Source organism: Crocodylus siamensis, chromosome 3, assembly GCF_052110815.1.
Source record: "Crocodylus siamensis isolate JL-2025a chromosome 3, ASM5211081v1, whole genome shotgun sequence".
NCBI classification, from domain to species: Eukaryota; Metazoa; Chordata; order Crocodylia; family Crocodylidae; genus Crocodylus; species Crocodylus siamensis.
In genome coordinates, this window is record NC_143397.1 from 130,504,653 (window position 1) to 130,526,948 (window position 22,296).

General features: G+C 41.8%; 1 protein-coding gene across 1 annotated transcript in view; it reads left to right on the forward strand.

The window, feature by feature from the left end:
- The first annotated feature begins 229 nt into the window (after positions 1 to 229).
- SYCP2L (synaptonemal complex protein 2 like) overlaps positions 230 to 22,296 on the forward strand; it is a 52,163-nt gene continuing 30,096 nt past the window's right edge. Inside the window, exons 1-19 of the mRNA XM_090037674.1 lie at positions 230 to 280; positions 2,484 to 2,549; positions 3,385 to 3,522; positions 3,626 to 3,745; positions 6,552 to 6,656; positions 7,396 to 7,420; positions 8,448 to 8,533; positions 8,644 to 8,732; positions 9,032 to 9,066; positions 9,796 to 9,938; positions 12,019 to 12,071; positions 12,930 to 12,975; positions 13,839 to 13,931; positions 14,021 to 14,081; positions 15,339 to 15,487; positions 16,540 to 16,600; positions 20,856 to 20,977; positions 21,641 to 21,713; positions 21,803 to 21,884. Coding sequence (XP_089893800.1) covers positions 230 to 280; positions 2,484 to 2,549; positions 3,385 to 3,522; positions 3,626 to 3,745; positions 6,552 to 6,656; positions 7,396 to 7,420; positions 8,448 to 8,533; positions 8,644 to 8,732; positions 9,032 to 9,066; positions 9,796 to 9,938; positions 12,019 to 12,071; positions 12,930 to 12,975; positions 13,839 to 13,931; positions 14,021 to 14,081; positions 15,339 to 15,487; positions 16,540 to 16,600; positions 20,856 to 20,977; positions 21,641 to 21,713; positions 21,803 to 21,884 — 1,598 coding nt within the window. The remainder of the gene's footprint in view (positions 281 to 2,483; positions 2,550 to 3,384; positions 3,523 to 3,625; positions 3,746 to 6,551; positions 6,657 to 7,395; positions 7,421 to 8,447; positions 8,534 to 8,643; positions 8,733 to 9,031; positions 9,067 to 9,795; positions 9,939 to 12,018; positions 12,072 to 12,929; positions 12,976 to 13,838; positions 13,932 to 14,020; positions 14,082 to 15,338; positions 15,488 to 16,539; positions 16,601 to 20,855; positions 20,978 to 21,640; positions 21,714 to 21,802; positions 21,885 to 22,296) is intronic.

Here is a 22,296-nt window from a genome sequence, read left to right on the forward strand (position 1 = left end):
CAACACCCTTCTTCAGGCACAGGGAAGCAGGAGAGCAGTACTTTTTGAAGGGGGGTGGGGGATCCCCGTTTGAAATCTCCGGGGATTATTGCGTGACCTTTGTTTTGCGCACCTAGCCCTGCAGGGCAGCCTGGAAAGGAGCCGGGGCTGGGATCCCCGCCCTCGCCCGGCCCCCGCACAACGAGCTCAACCCGCAACACCTGCGGCTTTTCAGCGCCGTCGGCTCAACATGGGGGCGCGGGGAGGGCGGCGCGTGCCCTCGCTCCGCACCATGGAGGCGGTAGGTTTGCCGGGGGGAGACGCCCGTGGGGTTAGACATGAGCCCCTGCGGTCACACGTGCTGCTCTCTGTTACCTCAGCTTCCCTTTCCCCACCAGGCGGGCCCCGCAGGCTGCCGGCGCGGAGCTGGGCTCTCCTGCCCCCGGTGCAGCTGTGTGGCCCGGCCCGCGCCTCATTAAGGCTGCACGTGGGGCGCCCGGGCCCCGCGCCGTGGCCCGCGCCCCCAGGTGAGTGCGCTCCCGCGCGGCGAGGGGGGTTCTGCTGTGCTGCGCTGTGCTGCGTGCTTCGTTTCCCTCTCCGGGAGCCCTGGGTCTCTTCCTCCCCTTAGAGTGCTTTCCCCCCGGGCTGTGCCCTTCCTGCTCTTGCAGGAAAAAGGAGCTGGCTTCCCCTGCCTCTTCCCCAGAGCCCGGCCCCTGCTTTCTCCCTCCAGTGCCTCCTTTCCTAGCCCTTAATATCTGAGAGAGGGGCTCCAGCTCCTCCTGCTCATCAGCTCATGTTGCTGCCCTGTGGCACTGTCCTCCAGGCCCCCTTAACCTCTCCCTCTCTCTCTCCCTCCAGCTCAATTTCTTTAGAGCAGCATTTTTTTTCTTCAAGCTGTGGGTCACGACTAGGGTGGCCAGCATCATGGGTGACTGGTCCAGATTGCCAATGGGGAGGGGTCCCCCCTGCTGCTGATTGTCAGCCAGGGGGGCCCCCAGCAGCCAATCAGCAGCTAGACTAGAAGTGCGCTTCCAGTTTCATGGCTGGTGCTTCCAGGGGATGCACATGCATCGCCAGTGGCCATCATGGAGGACAGTTCAATTGTTCTCCATCCTCTATTGATACGAAACTGGATGCCTTTGTGTCCTCTATTTTTCTGTTAAAGAGAAAGTTTGCAGATGCCTTTTAAAAAGTTTGCCCCTGACCCTTTCATATATTCTCGTGTCCCACTTTTGGGTCATGACCCAGAGCTTGAAAATTGCTTCAGTTTCTTGAAGCAAAAAATAGAGGACATAAAGTTGTCCGGTTCTCTATCAATAGAGGACAGAGTAGCAGAAAATCGGAATGTCCTCTGTGATGCCACCCTAAGCTCCTCCTGCTGATCAGCCTATGGGCAGCTTCTTGCTGCTGTGTGGCATGACATCGCTGTCCTCTAGGCCCCCTTAATCTCTCCCTCTCTCGACCCCCCTCCAGCTCAGTTTCTCTAGAGCATTTTTCAGGCTCTGGGTCACGACCCAAAAGTAGAACACAAGAATATATGAAAGGGTCAGAGACAAAGTTTTTAAAAATGGATCTGCAAACTTTAAAAAATGGAGTCTCTTCTAAAGGAGAAAAATGTGGGAGACTGTTAGTCTTCCCTTGCAGGCTGGCTGAGTTCAAGGGGCTGCTTGGGGGGGACCCCTATGCCCCACGTTGGGGACCTGGAGATGGGGCAGCAGATCTGGAGTGAGGGGCACTAGGTCAGGACTAGGCATTTATATTTACAAATGGGTCCTGGTACAAAAAATGTTGAGAATCATTGCTCTAGAGAACTTCCCTGTGCTTTTGTGTGTGGTCAAACAACACTGGAATTTCTTGGTGTCCAGAAAAGACTGTCTTCAGAAATAAAAGTACTTCCCTCTCTTTTCTCTGCTTTTCCTCCTCCAAATATTGCCTGAAGCACAAGAAACAAGCCTCATGCTGTGTCCTGGAAGCCAAGACTCTGGCCTTGCCAGGCAAATTGATTTCCAGAGAGGTAGTTAGCCCTGCTAGTCTGAAGCCAGTCAGAAGGCAGGGTAGATGTACAGCTTTCTAGACAAACTAAAAAGTTATAGGTATGAATACAAACATAAATCATTAGAAATCTAACTAGATATGCATCTTCATAGGTGAACTTGGTTTACAGAACTGAGGGTCCTTGTAAATGCTTCTGTCCTTATTTAAAACCTAGGGTTTCAATTCAGGAGTTCCAGATTGTCTAGGAGAGGCTCACTTCAGGAGCCCCAGGGATACAAATACAATTATGATGGGAGAGTGGGGGGAGGCATTGAAGGCACAGCCAGAAAACAGACGTGAGTTTCTGCAATTAAACTTCTTTTCTTTGGGGACTGGCAAAAGAGCCAGGGGTTCTCTCTCCTTTCTAAGTAACCTCATAATCAAAAGAGACTTTGGTCCCCAAATGAACTTTACTTTTTGTGTAGAAATGAGTGCCACCTTTATTTTTATCTTTATTTTTATGTTTAAAGGAGGAAGAAAGTCCAGAGGGAAGCAGTGACTTAAATGGAAACATGGCAGCCAGAACAGAATACTATGTAAATAACTTCTTAATCTGCAAACTGTTACTTTCTTGTATGTTAATAATGGATGTTGTTAATCTTGTGTACATATATCTATTTAAATAATACTCATATAATTTGTGTATGTGCACATGAAATGAATAAGCAATATGATACTCCATTTCTGCCAGCATTACATGTAATGATGCAACTGAATATGTAGTGAGAGCAATGAAAGGAGGCTGTTTGACCTGAACTGCCATTCAGTCCGTTAACGACATAAGTTCAGGGGTCCTATGTAGGCATAATATAAGGATTTGGGCTTACAGTGGGAAACAATGTTCCTGACAAGTGAATCTCAAAGGTAATTGGCAGGACAGATAAACACTTGATCTGAGCTTAGAAGAGGCTGAAAAGTGATGTAAGGTGTAAAACGAGTTAATAGATTTTAACTGCATCTTTTGTTGGCAAATGCTCAGATAGGTTAAAGGGAGTTGTGGAGTAAAAAATATATTTATGAAATGGCTTGAGCTGGAGGAAATGAGTTGGTCACCCTTTGGACATCCAGCCACTTTTAAGGTGTCTTGTGCAGTGTGCCCTAAAATCAAGGCTCTTGTAATTGCTTGTTATTTATGAAAAAATTAGTCCCAATTCTTTTCAAACTTTTTAAAACTAATTTTCAAGTAGCAGGTACCAAAAGAAGCAGTGAGATAAAACAGAATCCCTTCATTCTCATTAGGGGTTTTGCTTAAAACAAGCACTGCCAACCCCGCCCCCCCCCCCAATTTTTGTGGTGCCAGTGAGAGAGTTCAGTCACACTGTCTTTGGGGAACAGTACTTGTGCTTCATGTTTTGTTGGGTTTTTTTTCAGCTTGAATCGCTCATAACTGATGTTTTTAAGGGAAAAGGATTTCAGAAAATAAGTGAGCTCTTACAAGAAAAAGAAATTTGTCCTCCTCAAAAATTTAGTAAACAACTGTTTAATCAACTTGACAAAGTGTTAAAAAAGGCAAGTAATGTAATACATGCTGAAATCAGCTTGAGGCATGGGTTAAATAATTACCATTCTAAATAAGTTTATTATTGACATTCTGATGAAAAATGTTTCATAGGAGTTGGACAGGAATGAATTTCAAAATGTATCAGTGCTGTTGAAATGCATTCAGCTGTACTTTAAGAGTGATCCACAAGAAGGTGCAAGCTTACTTATTCAGCAGGGATTGATACCAAAGATAAGTATACAGTTTGCTCAGATGGAAGAGTATTCTTCAGAATTTTTTTTAAAGAAAAAAAGCCACTAAAATATGATTTGCTATTGAAATGAAACTGCCGGGCTATTTTTTTTCTTTGTTAACATATTGACTGAACTAAAATAACAGACTTGTTGGTGAATTGGTCTACATGAAATGTAACAGTCAACCACAAATCTTTCATTGCTTAGACACATGTAGAAATACATGGTTGGCATAATAAAACTTAACAAACGGCAGACTAGCTCTAAAAGATTTTAATAAACAAGAGCATTAGTTAGAATAGAATGTAAGTTCAGTCCATAAAATAAAGCTTTGAAATTGGGTTTAAATAGTACAACAAAAATAGCAAAATTTATGCTGGAAAAATCTTCCTTCTTCGGGTTGGCCGATATGCTGTCTTTGAGGATACTTGTTACACAGGAATACTGTAGAAATAAAATTAGGGTCCCGTCCTGCATCTGGCAATGTTGATTTTAATGGCTCTGCTTGTATAGTGAGAATGCGTGCACAAAAATGCTCAGCTGCTATTTGGTGAGAATTATGTGGAAGAATTGGTAGCACTGAGATGGTTAATAGTGCTGTGCCATGGAAGTCTCTCCAGTCCCATGTTTTCTAATACCATTTTATAAGTTTGCTGTTGAGGAATATAAATACTGATCATTCATTTGCAAACAAATGTAACAAAACTTAGCTGCAAGCAATATGTACAACATACTCTGTTAGCTAGATCGAGGGAGATGCTCACAATCTTAGCAGAAATGGCTTCCTCCAACCTGTTTCTTCTTGGTTTTACAACATATAACCTACTATGGAAAGCTTTTTCCAAGCAGTTTCTGCACACCCCTTGCAGAATCTACAGAATCTGTATAGCTTTAGCTGCAGGGCATAGGTAGAGGCCATTTGGGGTGGGCACAGGGGAAGAAAAGCAATTTGTGCCTTGGCAGAAGCAACTTTTAAGCATCAGTTCAAGAAACTTTCACCAGAGTGAGCGACTGATATCCTAGGCTTGTCTGCCTGTTCTGCTGAGGAAGATTTATTTTATTTAATTCCATTCATATGATCAAGTGATCTCTTGGGCTAGGGACAGACAGTGAAAAAACCTGAGACCTGAATTGATTCAGTCTTTGCAAGTTTCTGTGAACTGCTTGGACTCAACCAATAAGAAAGTGAACTGAACTTTGCTTTTTAAAAGTGAAAGGCAGGCAAACCTCTGCAGTGGCCCATACATACTGGATGCCAAGGAGTGCTAGAACTCTCCTCCCAGCTTGGTGGCCAGTGCAGAGATCCCAGAGAAGCATGATTTCCTCAGCTGCATCCCCTCTTTAGCCTCTAGTCAGCCAAGGAGGTGGCGTGGAGGGAAGTACACCACCAGACCTCCAGCTAGGGCCTCCATAACCCTGGGGAAGGGGTGTAAGGAAGCCCCAGTGAGATGTTTCTCCCCCTCTCCCTGTGCCCAGAGCTGGTCCCTCTTGCCATGCCCCTTCCTCAGTCCCAGTCAGCTGAGGAGCAGGCCTGAGGGGAACTAGACCCCATCCAGGGTCTCCCCACTTCTTCCCTTCTCTCCCCATTGCCAGAGCCTCCCCACCCCCAGTCACACCTCCTCCTCAGTTTGCGTTAGCTAAGGAGAGAGTATGGGGGTAAACCCTCCCCTCCACCTGGCACTGGACCCCCAGCTGGGGTCTCTCTGGTGTTGGGGAAAGGGGGAGGGAAACCCCAGCAGGGTGGTTTTCCTCCCCACAGGCAGAGCCAGAAGCTGGGCTGATCACCTGGCCCTAGCCTTTCCTTGGTCAGCTGAGGAGCAGGGGTGGGAATACCACCCCCCCCCCAGCTCTGGACCCCCAGCTGTGCTGGGTGAACAGGTGCGGGAGACCTCAGTAAGGGCTGTTTTTTTCCCCCCCTCATGCCCTCAGCCAGCCTGTTGGATGTGCTGGGGAAGGGGCTGGGTGATAGGCTGGCTCCCAGCTGTGGGGAAGACTGCAGCAGGGGCTTTACTCCCCTGCCCAAGCCAGGAGCCAGCCAGATCACCCAGCTATGCCCCCTGCTTGGCTGGCAGGCTGGCTGAGGAGGGAGTGGGGTGGAAAAACAGCCCCCACTGTGGGCTTCTCACCCTTTGTGCTGGGCACAGCCTGGCTAGGGGTCCCAAGCCAGGTGTGGTGAGGGGAGAGGGAGGGAAGCCTGCAGTGGGGGCTTTCCTCTCCTGTCCCAGCTGGGAGCTGGGTTGATTTTCCCAGCCAAGAAGTGGGTGAGGAAGAGAAATCAACCCTGCTCCTGACTGCTGGAGATGGAAAAGTCCCTGCTGGCAGCAGGAGGCAGGGCCAGCCCTGCTCCACTGGAGAGAGAGCACAGCCCAGGACTGCAGAGCATGCTGGGCGACCCTGATTTAACTTAAACCAGGAAGGGGTCTGGGACAGAAGTTCCATAAACTGGTATGATCCAAACTGGTTAGTCTGATACGACATTCAACCAGATTTATCTCAAATTTGCCTCGGCTATGTTGAACCTGGTTTATGTGCACTGTACTTATGTTCTGTTACAGGTTTAAACCAGTTTCTGATTGCTTAAATCAGGTTGTGTAACTTCTGTCCATAATTGGTGTTAACTTCCCCTGTCCTCTTTCAGTTTCCCTCTTATCAAGCTTGTGCTAACATACATATACTTAACTGTGTGTGTTTTGTGAGACTGACCTAGCTACTGATGCCTAACTTGGGTTCAAAAAATCTTCAAGGTTTGGTTGCAAGTAAACTTTCCGCGATTTTTATTAACTTTTAAAAACATTTTTTTTTACATGGTATCTTGGTTTGAAAGAACAAGAGAATTCCTGATGCTCATAGAGCCAGCTCACAATAGTTCTCTGATGAAACTTGCTGAAGATTTCTTTGATTCTGCATTGGTAAGCACGCTTAAAACACTAACTTAATATCTCTTCTGTAATAACAAATACATTGATACCTTTCTATTGTAAGAACTGGGAAGATTCCTGAGCCCAGTAAACTGAGCTACACTGGTTCAGTTATCTGCCTAGAGCACAGACTACATGCAGTGGTAGTATTTCAGAGACTAGATGTGTTGCAGCAGCCTAATTGCCAGCACTTTGCATTGCTGAAATGTGACTTAAGGATGTATGGAAAGAAATAAGAGTTTCAATAAGCTTGTGTAACCTGGATTCTCTGGCAACATTTGGGAGAGGTAGCATTATAGTTTTTTAGAATAGCAGCCATTTCTAATACCTATACATCTGTTTTTGTTATGTGTTAGAAATTTTAATTACACACTTTCATATATTGGAGTACAACTGTAGGAAAGGTACTTTTATTTTTATTTTTTTTGGTGTTGACTCTTGGAGCTTGTGAATAGTTGATTTGTATAACTTTTCCTGTACACACAGGTATTATAGAAAAGATGACATTTTGTTTTACTGTACAACTCTATTGAGGTACATATTATTTATCACAACTGCAGGCAAAATAATCTTTACACCTCTGCATTGCTTGGTATTTAAGACACTCAAACACTGTGGATGGGGTATAGTAGGAATATATCCCCCAAAAGTTTTGGGGGGGAGGGTTGTGAGCAGCTCATGTGGTTGTGTATAGCATGTGTTTAATGTAGATTCTCTTCTCTTTCATCAGGTGATTTGCAAGTGTGACAATGAAGGTCAGTGACTTCCCCAGTATCATTAACCTAAACCATGTCTTAACAGCATTTTCCTTTATCATTTAAACAGGATTTTGTTCAGAGTTATTTCTGATTCCTTGCAGGAAGTTTTGAAATAACATACAAATAAGAATATTATTTAGTGATTTTTGGAAAGTTATCAAGGATGTCCAGCTTTTCTAGCATTGTATTAAAGTTTTGGTGTGTTAGGAACAGGTATTTCTCTTGTTGCAAGGGAAATGGTACTGTTCAAATGACTTTGCCTTGTGTAAAACACTGAAGTTTCCTATGTCTGAAGCTTTTTTTTCTTCATGGGCATAGGAAAAAGGATGAACTGTTAATTTCAGCTGAAATGGCTGGCATTATTTTTATGATCATTTGTACCAGAATATAGGAATAGAGTTCTGGATTCATAAGACTCATTGGGTTGGGAAAGGGGTGGGAGTGGTACCTATGCATTAGTGAGATGCAAAACATGTGCTGTCTCCTCTGCTTTAAATTTAGCAGGGTATAAGAGGAATAAGCATGGCATTCTTTAGATCGGTGGTTCTCAACCATTTGCACCTTTCCCATGTATGTAAGGTCAAAAAATCCTGGTCCCACTGGTCGATGATCAACTGCTGGGGGACTCCCCTGCTCAAAGTGCACAAAAGTGAAACCGGAAGTCCCACGGTGGCGCTTCTGGTTTTGCTGCCATGACCTGAGTCCCACCTAGAGGACCTTTGCGTCCACCAGTGGGACACATTCCACCGGTTGAGAAACCCTTCTTTAGACTGTGCTTAGACTTGCTTTGTCTTTGTGTTTTTTAACTCTTGGTATAACTCTTTCCTCCCCAACTCGTGTACCAATAAGTGTCTTAACTGGGATAGCTTATCCCTGTACAGGGAGGTGAATATGCTGTGTTGGTAAACCCACCTTTCATACCTGCACTAGCATTAGGGGTGGCTATACTGCTTTAACAGTGCAGTCTGTTTCAAGTGATGCTGCTCTTGTTTGTCAGATGTAACAGTTTTACCTGTTATCCTAGGGAAGAAGCAATTGCTGGAGTCATTCTTACCTGATCTAGGACAGCTAGTGACAGAAGGTAACATAAGCTGTGCTGTGCGGCAGGAGGTAAGAGTCCCAGGAAAGAAAACAAATGCAGAAGTACATGAAGTCTTAAATAAATGCATTTTAAATGATTTGTTTCCCTTCTCCCTTGCTCTTAATCCCTGCAAAAAAAGGCTTTGAGAACTTTCAACTCTTTGCTGGACAGTGTACCACGGGAGGAAAGGAAAAAAATCCCTTTATCTGAAGAAATGTGTGCACTTACGTGAGTATCCCTTCTGTCTCCAACATTTAGTTGTTGGTATAGTCAAGTTTTAACCATCTGAGACCATAATCCTTATATAACTGTCCCACTAGTGCTTGGTAATGGAAGTCTTACATGGTGTAGAGGTATGGATAAAGTTCCAAACTTTTTCATTATAACTTAGAGAAAAGCCTTAAGTTGTGTGATTGTACTTTTTTCATCATTAAGGAGAGAAATAATGCAAATGATTGATATTTTTCTGTCTGTGTCTGAGTTAGATGAAAATGGAAGGAGAAAACTAATGTGTTATGTTGTTTCAGGAAAGATCTTGCAAAAACAATTCTGGAAGTTGGTGGTAAGAAATATCTAGCTATTATTAATTTTCCAAATTGGATTTTTTTTTCCCCCTTAGAATTTTGTTTTGTGAGTTTGTTACGCAGTTCTTTAACTTTTGGCTTTTTGGTGTATTAATGTTTGTGGAGGAGACTATAACTAAGATGTCTTTTAAGGAGAGAAAATAATTATGCCAACAAGCTAGTAATGATGATTTAATGTAAACACTGAAATAATTGATAGGGAAAGTCAAATTATAGTACTAACAGAATGATATAGATCAACTTCAGAAATATAGCATTTTTTTCTTGGATACACCAACAATTATCAGCCTCTAATTTACATCTGTTTTGCCAGTCAATTGAAACCTGTCTGTTTTGTTGAACAAAACTATCACACTTGAGAGTGAAAATAATTGTGGCTTTGACTCCTATTAAATATAGCTCTTCTTTTATTTTAGTTATCTTACTGTAAAAAGTAGAACAGTAACTCAACCATAGTGATAAATTGTTTTTCCCTTTCTTTAGAAGACATCTTCAGATATTAATACACCTCATAGTTATATTTAATAACTGATTGAATAAAATACAACGTACTGCTTTGCAAAGAAACTTGTTTTTTCTCATTACTGTATCAAAACACTTCTTTCTAGGGGCAAAATTTAATGTATTGGGATAATATTTGTTAAGCCATTGCGTTAACCTTTTATTTTTTGAGGGATACTTCTATTTTTGTATTTTATCACATGTAGATTACGACCTTCAAGTTGCTCTTTCAGAAGCACTGTGTAGGTTGATGACAAAGAAATGGAGGGATGACCTTGTTCACCACTGGTTTGAAGATAATTATCTTGCTGAGGCTTTCAAGGAGATAAAGGATCGAGAATTTGAGACGGTAAGGGTCCTTTATTTTGAAAGCCAAAAAAACATAGTTCTTCATAGGGGCTAGTTTCATCCGGGCTTCGAGTCAACATTTCTTGGCAATGGTAAACATAAGCTTAATGCTCTTGAAAGATATTTGGTTCAAAAATACTCTGACTAACTATATTAATGCAAGGAATGGCAGTATTGCATTTAAGCTAGAACATCTAAGATGTTACTATTTTAGTTTAAGATATTCGATAGTTTAGACTGTTATTTTAAAATATACATACTATTTAAAATTCTTCAGCTGGAAGAGGAAGATAAAGCACACTTTCCCTGTCCATCCCACACCATAGACTATTCAAACTTGCAAGAATCTGGTCCTAAATAGGGCTACATGATGAAAGATAGATGCTTAAACTAGTGATTCTCAAGCTTTTTTGTACCTGGACACATTTGTAAACTTAGTAAAATCAGTGGCTGGTCCTGACGCAGTAACTAGTTTTAAGCAAAAAACAGGCCCCTCAGCCCCATGGGGTATGGCGGGGGCGGGGACAAGTGGCTGGAGGAGGCGAGGGCAGCATGTCCCCCTACCACCTGTCAGTTATTTCTCATATTGAAAGCACCATAGCTGGCATGGGGTTGGTGGTGGTGGTGGCAGCAGCAATAAATCTCACTGCCCCACTCCTGCCCGTGCCAGTCTGGCCAGGCTGCAGCCCCATATCCATTGTGGGCATGACAATCTGGGAGGACATGTGCCCCACCCTCTAATGCATTGCCTATGCCACCATCCCCTGTTTTCCCCCCCACCCCAGCCCCATAGGTTTACCTGTTGGGAGCTGCTGGAGCTGCTCTCCACACTGCCCAGCTGCTACATGTATATATGCCTGTGCACGTGGTGCCCCCCTGCCCTCCTTCCCTTCCCCCTTGCTCCAAGATGTCCCTTGCAGGCTGAAACACTGCCAGCCTGCAAGAGGAAACATGCACTTTCCCACATTTTTCTGTAATGGTTATGATGCACTTTTGGGTCGTGACCCACAGGTTGAGAAACACTGCCTTAAACTACCTATGGATTAAGATACAACTCAGCATGACTTAAGGATGGCAGTCCATCTTTTGTTTCCATGAGCATCTTCTCAAGCTCACAGCCAAACATTCCATCTTGTGCTCAAATTCCCTTTGCAGTCTTCTACACTTACCATACCATTTTCTTTTATACAACATTCCCAAAAATAAAATATGCACCATGTTTTTTCTTCATTCTTCTCTTCAAAAACATCTTTCTGCATAGTAACTGACTGAGTAGCAGTAGCAAGGGAGCAGAATCTGCTCATTGCTTTGTAGCTTGTGTGCAGATTTTACTTTTACTTTTGCCCAGATAGGGCAGAAATGGCTCTAACGTGCGCACCAGTTTCCAGCAGTTGGTTTTGGAAAAGTGTGCATTTTGTATATGAGAATATATGGTATGTTTTTGGTTTGTAGAGCAGGTATGTATGTTCATGCACTAATAGAAGACTGTTACAACAGAAGGAAGATAACTACCCTCCCTCTAACTTCACAGAATTGATGAACGCTGAAATTGTAAACATAAAACTTTATTTGCTTTGGCTGCTCAACTAGCTTGTCAGTCTAAGTAGCAGCCTGTGGAATTTCCCTGAAGCCCAGGGGCTTCTTGTCATTTAGTTGCATGTCATTTACTGTAGTAGTGGGATATGTAGTGCTTTTAGGAAACCTAGGGCACAGCTGCATATAAATTAGAACATTTCCTGCCTTCTACCATTTGATTTCAATGGAAGCTAAATTGAGAACCTACTGAAAGAATCTAAAAGATGCTTTTAATTGTTCTCGCTCTCTTTCCACCCCCTGCAGCACCCCTGCCACCTTCCCCCCCCTCCCCCCAAGTGTCATGGACTGTTTTGGGAGCCTTTAAAGGCTCCCATGTGAAATTCTAGTTGGTTTGTGATGATGCTAACCTGGGACTCAGTCCACCTCTGACAACTGCAATGCTGCTTTATCTGTTTCCAGCTACCTGTACTGTGTTCTCTAGCTCTGTTTTCTCTGTTCAAGTATAAGTGATAACTTATTTGTATAATAAGCTGTTTCTCTTAAAGGACTGCAGAAAATTTCTTAACCAACTAAATGACAGACTTGGGGATAAAAGACGGTGAGTTATGCATGGCTAATTCATAATATTTTATATCCCATGGGCCAGGAAGTGCAGTGATTTTCTTTTTTAAATGAGGGAAATATACAACTTTAAGGCTTAAATGGTGTGTAAATTGCAATATCCACATTGACAAGTAGCATATTCTTTGCAGATTCTGCTCTCTGCTCTTACTTTGATGGAAGTCAAAATCTTTAACATTCCCAAAGCCTAGCACTATTTATTTGAGAGCTTATCAACATTTTGAAAGGAAATTAGTTTTAAGGGACCAGTACAAGTAATCTAGCCATTGTTTCAACCCTGTGTTCAACAACCCAGATGCCACTACTGCTGCTTTTTATTTATTTATTTATTTATTTATTTATTTATTTATTGAAGAGCCAAGCAATTCATAAAGTGCAGTACTAGAACAAATATATTGATGAATGATCAGCATCTAAATAGTTATCTCTCCTCTATTTTATTTTACTTTTGTTTAAAAATGAAATGGTAGTTTGCTACCTTTTTGACAGTTTTAAGGTGCTAACTTTTAAGACTGGCTTTGTAACTGTCAGTGGATCAGCTCTTTTCTAGAAAAAAAAATCAGTCCATAGACTAATGAATGCCAACCATGTAAAGCAGTTGTAGTTTTAAAGAATCTCGCCTTGGAAAAAAGGACAGGATGAACATAAAATAAGTATATGTTGCTTTCTTCCCCTGAATCTCCTGCAAGTGTATCTGATAGCTTGAAAACTGCTAGTTTTTTTTGAAAAGCAAGGTTCTTGAGAGTTAACCTTCTTTCAAGGTTTTATTTTAAATACAGATTCAGTTTCTGACTCGTTGAGAAACAAATGAAGTTCAACTGTGTTTCTTTTTCAGAGTATATTCAGTTCCTTGTACATTTGCTGTTGCTGACATGGATGAGGTAACAGCTTTTTAAGTTATGATTTATGTTCCTTGCATTATTACTATATCAATCAATGTGGTTAGTTTGTCCATTTATCAAAATGAATTATCTCTGAGAACTTTTTACCCTGGATGTGCCAATTGCTCATACTGGTGTGATGAGGAATACCTATTTATGCTTACGTTTGCCAGACGACTGGAAAGTTGCCTTCCTTTACTGTCAGCCAGACAAGGTGAACAGGCCAACTGTCTCTTGAACAATTTGACCCTTTTGAGGGAATTCATGTAGCCATGTAGTTTAAATTGCAGGAAAGTGATTAAAGAAAGAAAAAAGCTGACATTAGCCTTAGAGATTTTTAAAATGGCAGTCAAAAGAACTAGGTGTTCCCGCCTTTCCTGAAGAGTAGGTCCCAAGCTAGTTTATAAGCCATAAAGATTCATGTGAGGATCCATAGTTAATTTAATTCCGTAAGTGTACAATGGATACTGTACTCCTTAGAATATCGAGAGATCAGACTTGCATAATTGAATTTATAGCTGAAAACTTCCATCAGTTCTGTTTTTTAATAAGGTTAAAGAAATATATAGTGTCCTTCAAGCTTGTATAAAACAAATGATGTAAAGGTTTGCTTAAATGTTGAAATATTTTATTTTCCCATTGATTAATGTACAGCACATTTCTAGCTTTGTTGGTACCACAAGTCAATTACAGGCTTTCCAGGTATTGGAATGAATCTCATCTTTATAATAAGCAGAAACAAGTATAATTGGTTATACCAAAGATCATGCATTACAGTGAAATGAAGTGTGCAGTTTGGGGAAAATGGAACCCTTTTGTTTTATTGCTTTTGGAAATAATCATAATGGCTTTTATACTTTAAGGTAAAGAAACCATCTGATGAAAAACTGGAGGAATTTTGGATTGATTTCAACCTTGGAAGTCAGAGTTTGACTTTCTATATAGATAGCCCTGAGGTAAAAATATTTTCTAGTTTTTCTTTGTAATTTTAACTAAAATAATTAAACAAAAATTACTCTTTGATACTTTGTTTTTGGTTTTTAAGGGTGCTCTTTGGGAATCTGTGCGCCTGTCAAAGGAGGCAGTTAGTAGTTACAACGTTAAAGGTAAGATCATGCAAAAAAAGTGTTCTCCTCATTGGCTTTATAACCAAAAGAAAATGTAGATATGTTTATATACCTCAAACTGAACTTTTGTGCATCCAACAGGATTGCAGTGTAAGTGCTGCCCACTGCTAATGTACTGCAATTTCAAGCATAACTTGGCTGGGCCTTTTAACTTCTAATCTTTTGAATGGATAAAGGGTTTTCTTATGATTTAGTGCAATATGATGGCAGAAATATAATTCTAGTCACTCTTGTGACAGCACAGTGTTATGTATAAGTGCATGCTTGAGCTCATCATGAACATCTGTTGGTCTCCCAACAATTCTGTTTAACTGCCATGGAAATCAGTGGCTTTGCCGGACTAATAATGGGCCCTAAAAGACATTTCTTGTGAGATCATCCTAACAGAGATCTTAACAAGAAATTACTACTGTGGGGCACAAACCCTGGCATGTACAACTTTAGAAGAGGAGTGTGCTTAACATGTGGCATGCCTGCCACAAATGTTGGCCTTTACTACTGTGACTATGCTGGCATATATGTGTTTTGACTCCATAGTGTGGTACAGGGGTAGCCAGCAGCAAATTAAGAACAGAAAGCAGAGCAGTCAGAGCATGGGGCAGGGAGCAGAAAGCAGCACAGCAGATGGGCAAGGGAGTGGGATCAGGTGGTGGTGGGGGGTGGGGGAGAGTTGTGGAGAGGGTGTAGGGCTAATTTGTGGCAGACCTGCAAAAGGTTTACCCCTGCTGATGTAGTGTGTACCAACAGAAGTCACTTTTTTTTGCCTATGCAGCTGTGCAGTCTTCCTGAAAGACCCAAGTTTAGGCCATAAAAAGCTCTCTTTCACTTGCATAGTTTTTCCTATGGCTATGTCAAGCAGGAGCTGAAGTCTTTTCAAATGCACAGCTATGCCTGTTAGAGCTACCTTTTTAGTATAAACCAGGCCCTTGTGGTGGGGAAGGAAACTGCTCCAAGTGCAAACATAGCTGCAACAAGTGGTGGGCAAGGATAGTAAAGCGGTTCCAGTGGGTGTCTCTGGGCCTACATATAATGTAGAGCTTTGTATGGGCCAGCTCTCAGAAGTGGTTGATATACTTGAATATTGTGATAAAGGGAAGACAAAGGTTGTTCACGATCAAATTTTTCCAATGTAAAAACTGCCTACTGTTTTGAACGTATGCAATAATTGCACTGATTTTGCTTGCATAACAGACCTGTCTCATTCAGAAGCAGATTCTAATTGTCTTTCTTAACTAGAGGTTGATGGACAGAAGGAGGTGAAAATTCTCATGAAGCATCCTGCCACGGTCCATGGTAGAGAAGTAACAAAAATCAAACTAGTTTTCACCACCCAGTTTGATATTTTAAGTGTGTTAAAAAAAATTCTGGGAGAAGACAAAATGATGGCAAGTATTCAGGTTTTTTGCATGTTTGTAATGTTTAAAACAACCTCATAACAACTGTATAGGCTGCCAGAAGTTTATGTGAAAAAATTAATGCATGCTGCCTTTTTGGTTCATGTGGGATTACATGAAAAAGGTGAGAGATTTCCAAAGTCTCTGGGGGTTTTTTTGGTTCTTTATTTCAGCCTTCTGTCACAGTATAAGGCATCAACCCAAATTAGCAACTCAATAAATATACAGTTGATATCTGTGCTACTATGGTTTGTTTAAATGGGGGTTTTTTCCACCCTCTTCCAATCTGTGACTGCCTTTGTAGATGCTGTGGCCTATTAACAGGAAGGAAGATGCTTGTTGTGCCTCCAGACTTTATGTATAGTGCTCAAAGAGCTGATTTGAAGCTTAGAAGATGTGGGGAGTGAGGTCAAGTGAGATTAACAAAACCAATTTAGTTAATTTTTAAATTTAAGTATTTAACTTCATCTTTGTTTTTCACTTTGAAGTACATGGATAAAACATCAGATTCTATTCAAACTATATTTGTGAACTAAAATACCAATAAGACTTTATGCTATGAGCTTATGAACTACAGAATGATATTATGGAATAGGGTGCAACATGCATACAGGGAAGGAGAAGCCTATGGGAGCTGTGAGAGCGCAATATTGAGATTAAAGTATAATTCAGGAAAACTACTGGCAGACTTTAAGCAAATGAAGTCCTCTGATAAATAGGGAAGAAAGGACAGGAGATGTGGTGTAGCAGGGAGGTTGCTTTTGAAGTATTTGAGATCCACACGTGTACAGTAGAACCCATAAAAGTACCTAGATAACTAAAGAAGATCTATACTTGCATGTGTTTTTTGTACTTGCAGCAAACTAGAGTATTAACAAGTATAGACTGGAGAAAATCACTGAGAGCTGTGTTGAGTGTGATGGCATTATTCACTGCTGTATTGCTAGGGGTATTTCTTGATGGAGAATTTGGCTTTTGTGGATAATTTCTGACTTGTATATATTTTTAAAGAGAAATCATTTTAAAATAACTTGTATCAACAGATAATTATGGGTCAAGAGGATCTTGTCAGTGAGGAGTCACAAACAAGACAAAATGGAACATGTGAGTTGATTTGGAATTATTTTTAATTGTTGTCACTGGCAGAATTTTAGGAATTTTCCATAAAGGTAAACAAAAGAGCATTTGCAGCTATAAAAAGTTAAATTTTAAAGGTAAATTTCTAGGTTGCCTTTTGTTCCCCACAGTGCAAACTAAGATCCCATTGCTGAATACCTCCAGGTGTGTCAAAATTTCAGGAGCCCCAGGAAATAGGGAGATCAAAACTATAAGCAAGTTTTAACCAGTAAAATAGGTTTCCTGTTCACCAAAGATTTTGGGGTCCATAAGATTTAGACCTGAAGTTTTAGGATTGGGTTCAAAGTTTTCTATTCCCTCTGTAGGGACAGATTCAGTAAAACTGTGTCCCAGATGCCCAAGTTCTATTAAATCAATGGCTTCAAAGTTCCCCAAAGGCTCCTGAAAATTGTAACCCCGTATCTTCTACAAGTACTATTTTTTGTGCTTTATTTTATTTCCAGAGCTTCAGTATCTTCTTATGACTTTTTTTTTTTTTTTTTTAGGGTGCTCTTACCCTATAATTAATTCAATACTTTCAGCACTAGTGAGATGAACTTTTTAGATTTAAATCTTGGTCCCTGCCTTTGCAGTTGAAGAAAAAAATAGTTCTTTATGAAATGTTACATCTATGGGACAATTCCTTGAGTATTGAACTTGAGAACCAATACTCTTCTTGCACTTCACTGGACCCCCCACCTCTTTTGCGTGTTGGCATAGAAAGAAAAGGAATGTAAATAGTTTGCTGTTTGGTTTTGGGTTGTTTTTTTTTTCCAAGTTTTTAAATCTTTCAAAGTTGGGGCTTGTCTTTGCTAGAAACTTGGTCATTATAAAAGCTACCTTGAAGCCATATTAACCAAGATGATGATGATGATGATGTAGTTAGAACTGCATAGAAAAATAGTTACTATATTTAACATTTGTCATTTGAAAGTTGAGTGAATCCCTGAGCTTCTGCGAAGTATGTAATGACCTGAGGATACTGTGCTAACTTTGGGTTTTCCTTGTTTACACTGATCATGGAGGTTCTTAAGATAACCCAGTTTTCTAATGCTGGTAAGCCTATGTTTTAACCTGTGTTCTGGAGGGTTAAAATGATGTTGCGAGATGCAGGAATATATAAGATAAAACAGAGACCAGTATTTTTACTGCATCCTCTTGGTGATTTTGAAGCTTCTGCAATGTTCCCTTTTGCTGCCATATGACCCCAACAACTTGAAAGCAGTTCCTCTTAGGCAGCACTTTCCTAGTGTGTACAGAATAAAAGTAAACTCCCACTTTCCCTCTTACTATCATGGTGCCTTGATGTTACCCAAGTGCATCAGTAGTGCCTAACACCCTGCACCACTGTTTTCTAGCTCCTGGAATCTGAGCCACTAGCTGCCTGTTACTTGGTAATGCCTTTGTTTAGTAGCCTGCTTCACTGCTACTAAAAACAGCTGGAACTGAAGTTTTGCATGTTCAGTGGAAACTCCATCTGACAGCAGACATGTGCTTGTAGACGGTCTATCTGGAGCATGCACATATGATGACCAGCACAGAATCATAGGGAAAAGCAGGGCTGATAGTGACCTCCAATGGTCATCTAGTCCAAACCCCTGCCTGAGGAAGGATCATCCCTATCCAAACAATCCCATGCAGTCCATAACCTGAACTCTACATAAAACTATCAACTTGACACAACCCAGACATAACACCCTAACCTGCCACAAGTAAAGCAGGAGAACCATGGCAGCCAATGTGTTGCTTCTATAAGGTTGTTTAATATATGCTCGAGAGACCCCAGGCTTTGCTCCCTGGAAGAGCATTGGCACACCCCAGTCAACCTCAGCTGTGACCATAGAACAGTAGCAGAAAGGTCGGGGCAAGGGCAACCAGAAAAGGCCAGAAGCATAGGATAGATTCATAATAGAGTATTAGGCATAACTATACCTAGATCATCCCTGACCAGTGACTATCCAATCTCTTCTTGAACACCTCCAGTGATAGAGAGTCCACAACTTTCATAGGCAGCCTTCCACTGCCTCACTGTTCTAAAAGTGAAGAAGTTTTTCTTGCTATCCAATTTAAACTTATATTTGCTGTAACTTCAAGCCATTGGTCTGTTGCCCCCTCTTTGCAGTGAGTGAAAAAAGGTGCTTCCCTCTTCTTTATGCCAGCCCTTTAGGTATTTGAAGACTGCAACCAAATCCCTGCGTAAGTGCCTTTTCCACCGGTGAAACATGCCTAGTTCCTTCAGCCTCTCCTCATGTGGCTTGGTTTTTAAAGCCCTTTATCAACCTCAATGCCTGCCTATAGACCCTCTCTAACTTTTCCCATATCCTTTTTAAAATGTGGAGCCCAGAAATGCACATGGTACTCTATATTGGGCCTAACCAGTGCTGAGTAGAGAGGCACTTTCACCTCATGTGTCTTGCACCTAATGCTTCTATTGATGCATCCCAAAACAACATTTGACTTTTGTGCAGCATTGTGTCATACTGCAGACTCATTTTGAATCTGTCTACTGAGACTCCCAAGTCCTTTTTCTAGAGTGCTGCCATGCAGTCAGGTGTTACCCACTTTTTATTATTATTTGTGTGTTTTGATTATTCTTCCTGAGGTATATTTGTCTGCACTGAATTTCAACCTGTTAGCTCCAGCCCAGCTTTCCAATCTATTGAGATCCTTCTAAATTGCACTTGCTTCCTCCAACTTGCTTGAAGTCCTTCCCGGTTTTGTCATCTACAAACTTGCTTGAGAAGCTTTCTATACCAGCATCTGAATAAGTAATAAACACATTAAACAGCACCAGGCCCAGGACAGAACTCTGTGGAACTTTTACTAGCTATGCTTAGAGTCCTTTCCCCCTGGACTGTGTGCTCTGTTGATGGATGGTTTTGATCACCATCTTCTATAGAACGTAGTTTAAAGATCTCCTTACCAGGTTAGTGAGATGATGCCCAAAGGTGCTGTTTCTCATTCTTGTTAGATGGATCCCATCTTTTGCTAGCAGTCATACTCGCAAGAACATCTGCCCATTGTCAAAGAAATTGAAGCTTTCATATAGACACCACCGTCTCAGCCATGCATTCACTTCCAGGATACAATGGCCTGAACCTTTGTCATTCATGGAAAGAATCTGTGAGAACACTTATGCTGCAAGTTCCTTAATTCTTCTGCCAAGAGCCTAGTAGTCATTGCTGATCTGCTTTATAGTCATTCCTGGCAAGACTTTCAGTGTTTACATGGACAAGTGGAGCAGGAAGGGGTAGTGGTTGTAAAGATGAATGAGCTTTGGTAGTCTCTGACGTTCTCAATTCGGGCTCCAGCCAGGCAGCACACCTTTTGAGCCCCCAAATCTGGATGACAGATTGGTGCCTCTGTCTGCCCCGCAGAAGGGGTCACCCATCACCACCATTCTTCTCTTCCTTCTTGGTGCAGTGGGCTAGAACCCCTGTCCTTGAGGTCTTGCACTTCCTGTTCTCTAGGCAGCTGATTCTTGTGCCTCATGCCTGCAGATGTCATCCCCTCTGCCCCTTCCTCAGCAGCTCCACCACAGAGAACTTGAAAGCAATTGCTGGCTTCAGTCCTGCTCCTCTTCAATTCTGGGGACCATCCTTCTTTGAGTAGTCACCTGTTGCCACTTCTCACTGGAGACACCTAAAGGGCCCCTCATAACACTTGTTCAAGTAATCTTCTTGTTTCCTGAAATGTAGCCTGGATAACTATGCTTCCATCCTTTGAAACTCTTCCTCCAGAGCGCACACTAGCTTACATTTGGTGCAGATAAAGTGCTCCTGGCCCTCTGGGAGGAATGCAAACCACACATCCGAGTAAGTCACAACCACTGATCCAGACTCTGTTTGTACCTCCCTTTGCTTCCAGAAGGACACCAATGCTATAAGGAGAAAAAGAGGAGCAGGAGGGAGGGGGTGGGGGGGAACACACCACAAGAACCTGCATTTCTAACACCCACATCTAGGCCCTTGTACAGACCCACATGCATGTCCAGTCTCCTGCTCCCTAGTTCCCCCCACACTACAGTGTGTGTGTGTGTATACACAGACACCGACACCCGCGAGAGCGAGATCTATATATATGTGTGCATGTATAAAAATAAATAAAATATGATTTGTTCAGTTTAGAGGCATGATGTGGTGTAGTCTTGCTCATTCTGAAAGATGGTTTCCTATGTTGGAAGGGAAAGGCCTGTATGGCAATATGTTTTTGAAATGCTCTCACTTGTACTATTATTTTACAGTAACAACGTGTGAATCCCCTTATCTACAGCAGACCAAAGATACTTCAAGCACTGAAAAAACAGATTCTTTATCAGACATCCTGGCATCTCAATATAGCGATCAGACAGGGACCCCACTTGCAGTAAGTTTGTGGGATTCTGTGGAGAAAGAATTCCTACTCTTTTTTTTTTAATAGATGTAGTGGCCAACACTTAGAAACGTGCTTCTGTGACTTAATTCCTAAGGCACTGAGGCCTCTTAGAAAATTATACTTAGTCTTCTGAAATTGGGCACTTCTTGGAAAAGGCAATGCTATTCTCTCTAAACCTAAGCTCAAAAATATTTTGGGTATGTCCTACAGCTGCGCTGCTTTCCTTGCGCTCCTCAGGAGCCCTATTTTTTTTTTAGCCTGTCTCCTCAAAATTAAGTGGTGAAGCCACTGTCACTACTGTTCTTGATCTCAGTCTTGCATACTGGAAGTAAGTGGCAGGGTGCTCCCTGAGTAGGTTTATGCCTTGTTTGTGGCTTTGACATTAGCAGAGCTTGGAGCCAGTGGCTTGGGGCCTGGTTGAGGGAAACATCTGGGAAGGAGTGTAAACAGTCTGACTCCTGCTGAGTCTTCCTGTTCTCAGTGTGACTGAGTAGAACCATCATGCATCTACTTGCTCAAGTTAATGTTTTCTTCCCATAAGATTTGAGCAATATTTATGAACAAATGTAAATATTTCTGTATTCTCTGTTAATAGTAATGTGATGCTAATGCATAAGCATGCTTGGTTCATGACTTCATTTCTCTGTTTAGCAGATATTTAGTTCAAGTGTAAGTACAAGCACAGCAAGTCAACAAACTGAGATGAGTGTTACTAACCATGTGCAAGGTCAGGCATGAATTCTTATACTTCATACATGAATGATATTTGTAAATGGTTTGCTTTTATAGTTTGCAAAAACAAAACTCTTTCAACAGCTCCAGAGACTGAAGCAGTAGTTTCCTTAATACCCTCTGCAAAGTTTAAAACTCCATCCCCAAGAATGAGTGATAAACCCAGGTAAGTGATTCTGAAGATTAAAGATCTCCTCTAAAGTGTTCACATTCTCTGAAAGCTTCTGTGCACTCCTTCATAAAATATTCTGAGACCAGTTGTTTCTAAATGAAAACTCCCCTTTACCACGTGAATTCAGAAGAGGAGGAAATGCTGCCTACATGTTATAGTAGAAAAACTATAATGCAGGACTCCTGGCTGCTGTTTGTACTCTTCCCTCCCCCTTCCCCTTTCACCTCTTCAAGGTGCTGGGCTGTGCTTCTCACCTCCTACATGCTGAATTGCAGCTGCATGCACACATGGGTACTATATTGGCCAAATTATCTGCCACATCAGACCGATTTTTCTGACATGATCAATTTTCTTTATGTCGGTGCCGATCTGGTATCGCACTGGTGTATTGGTGCACCTCTAGTCT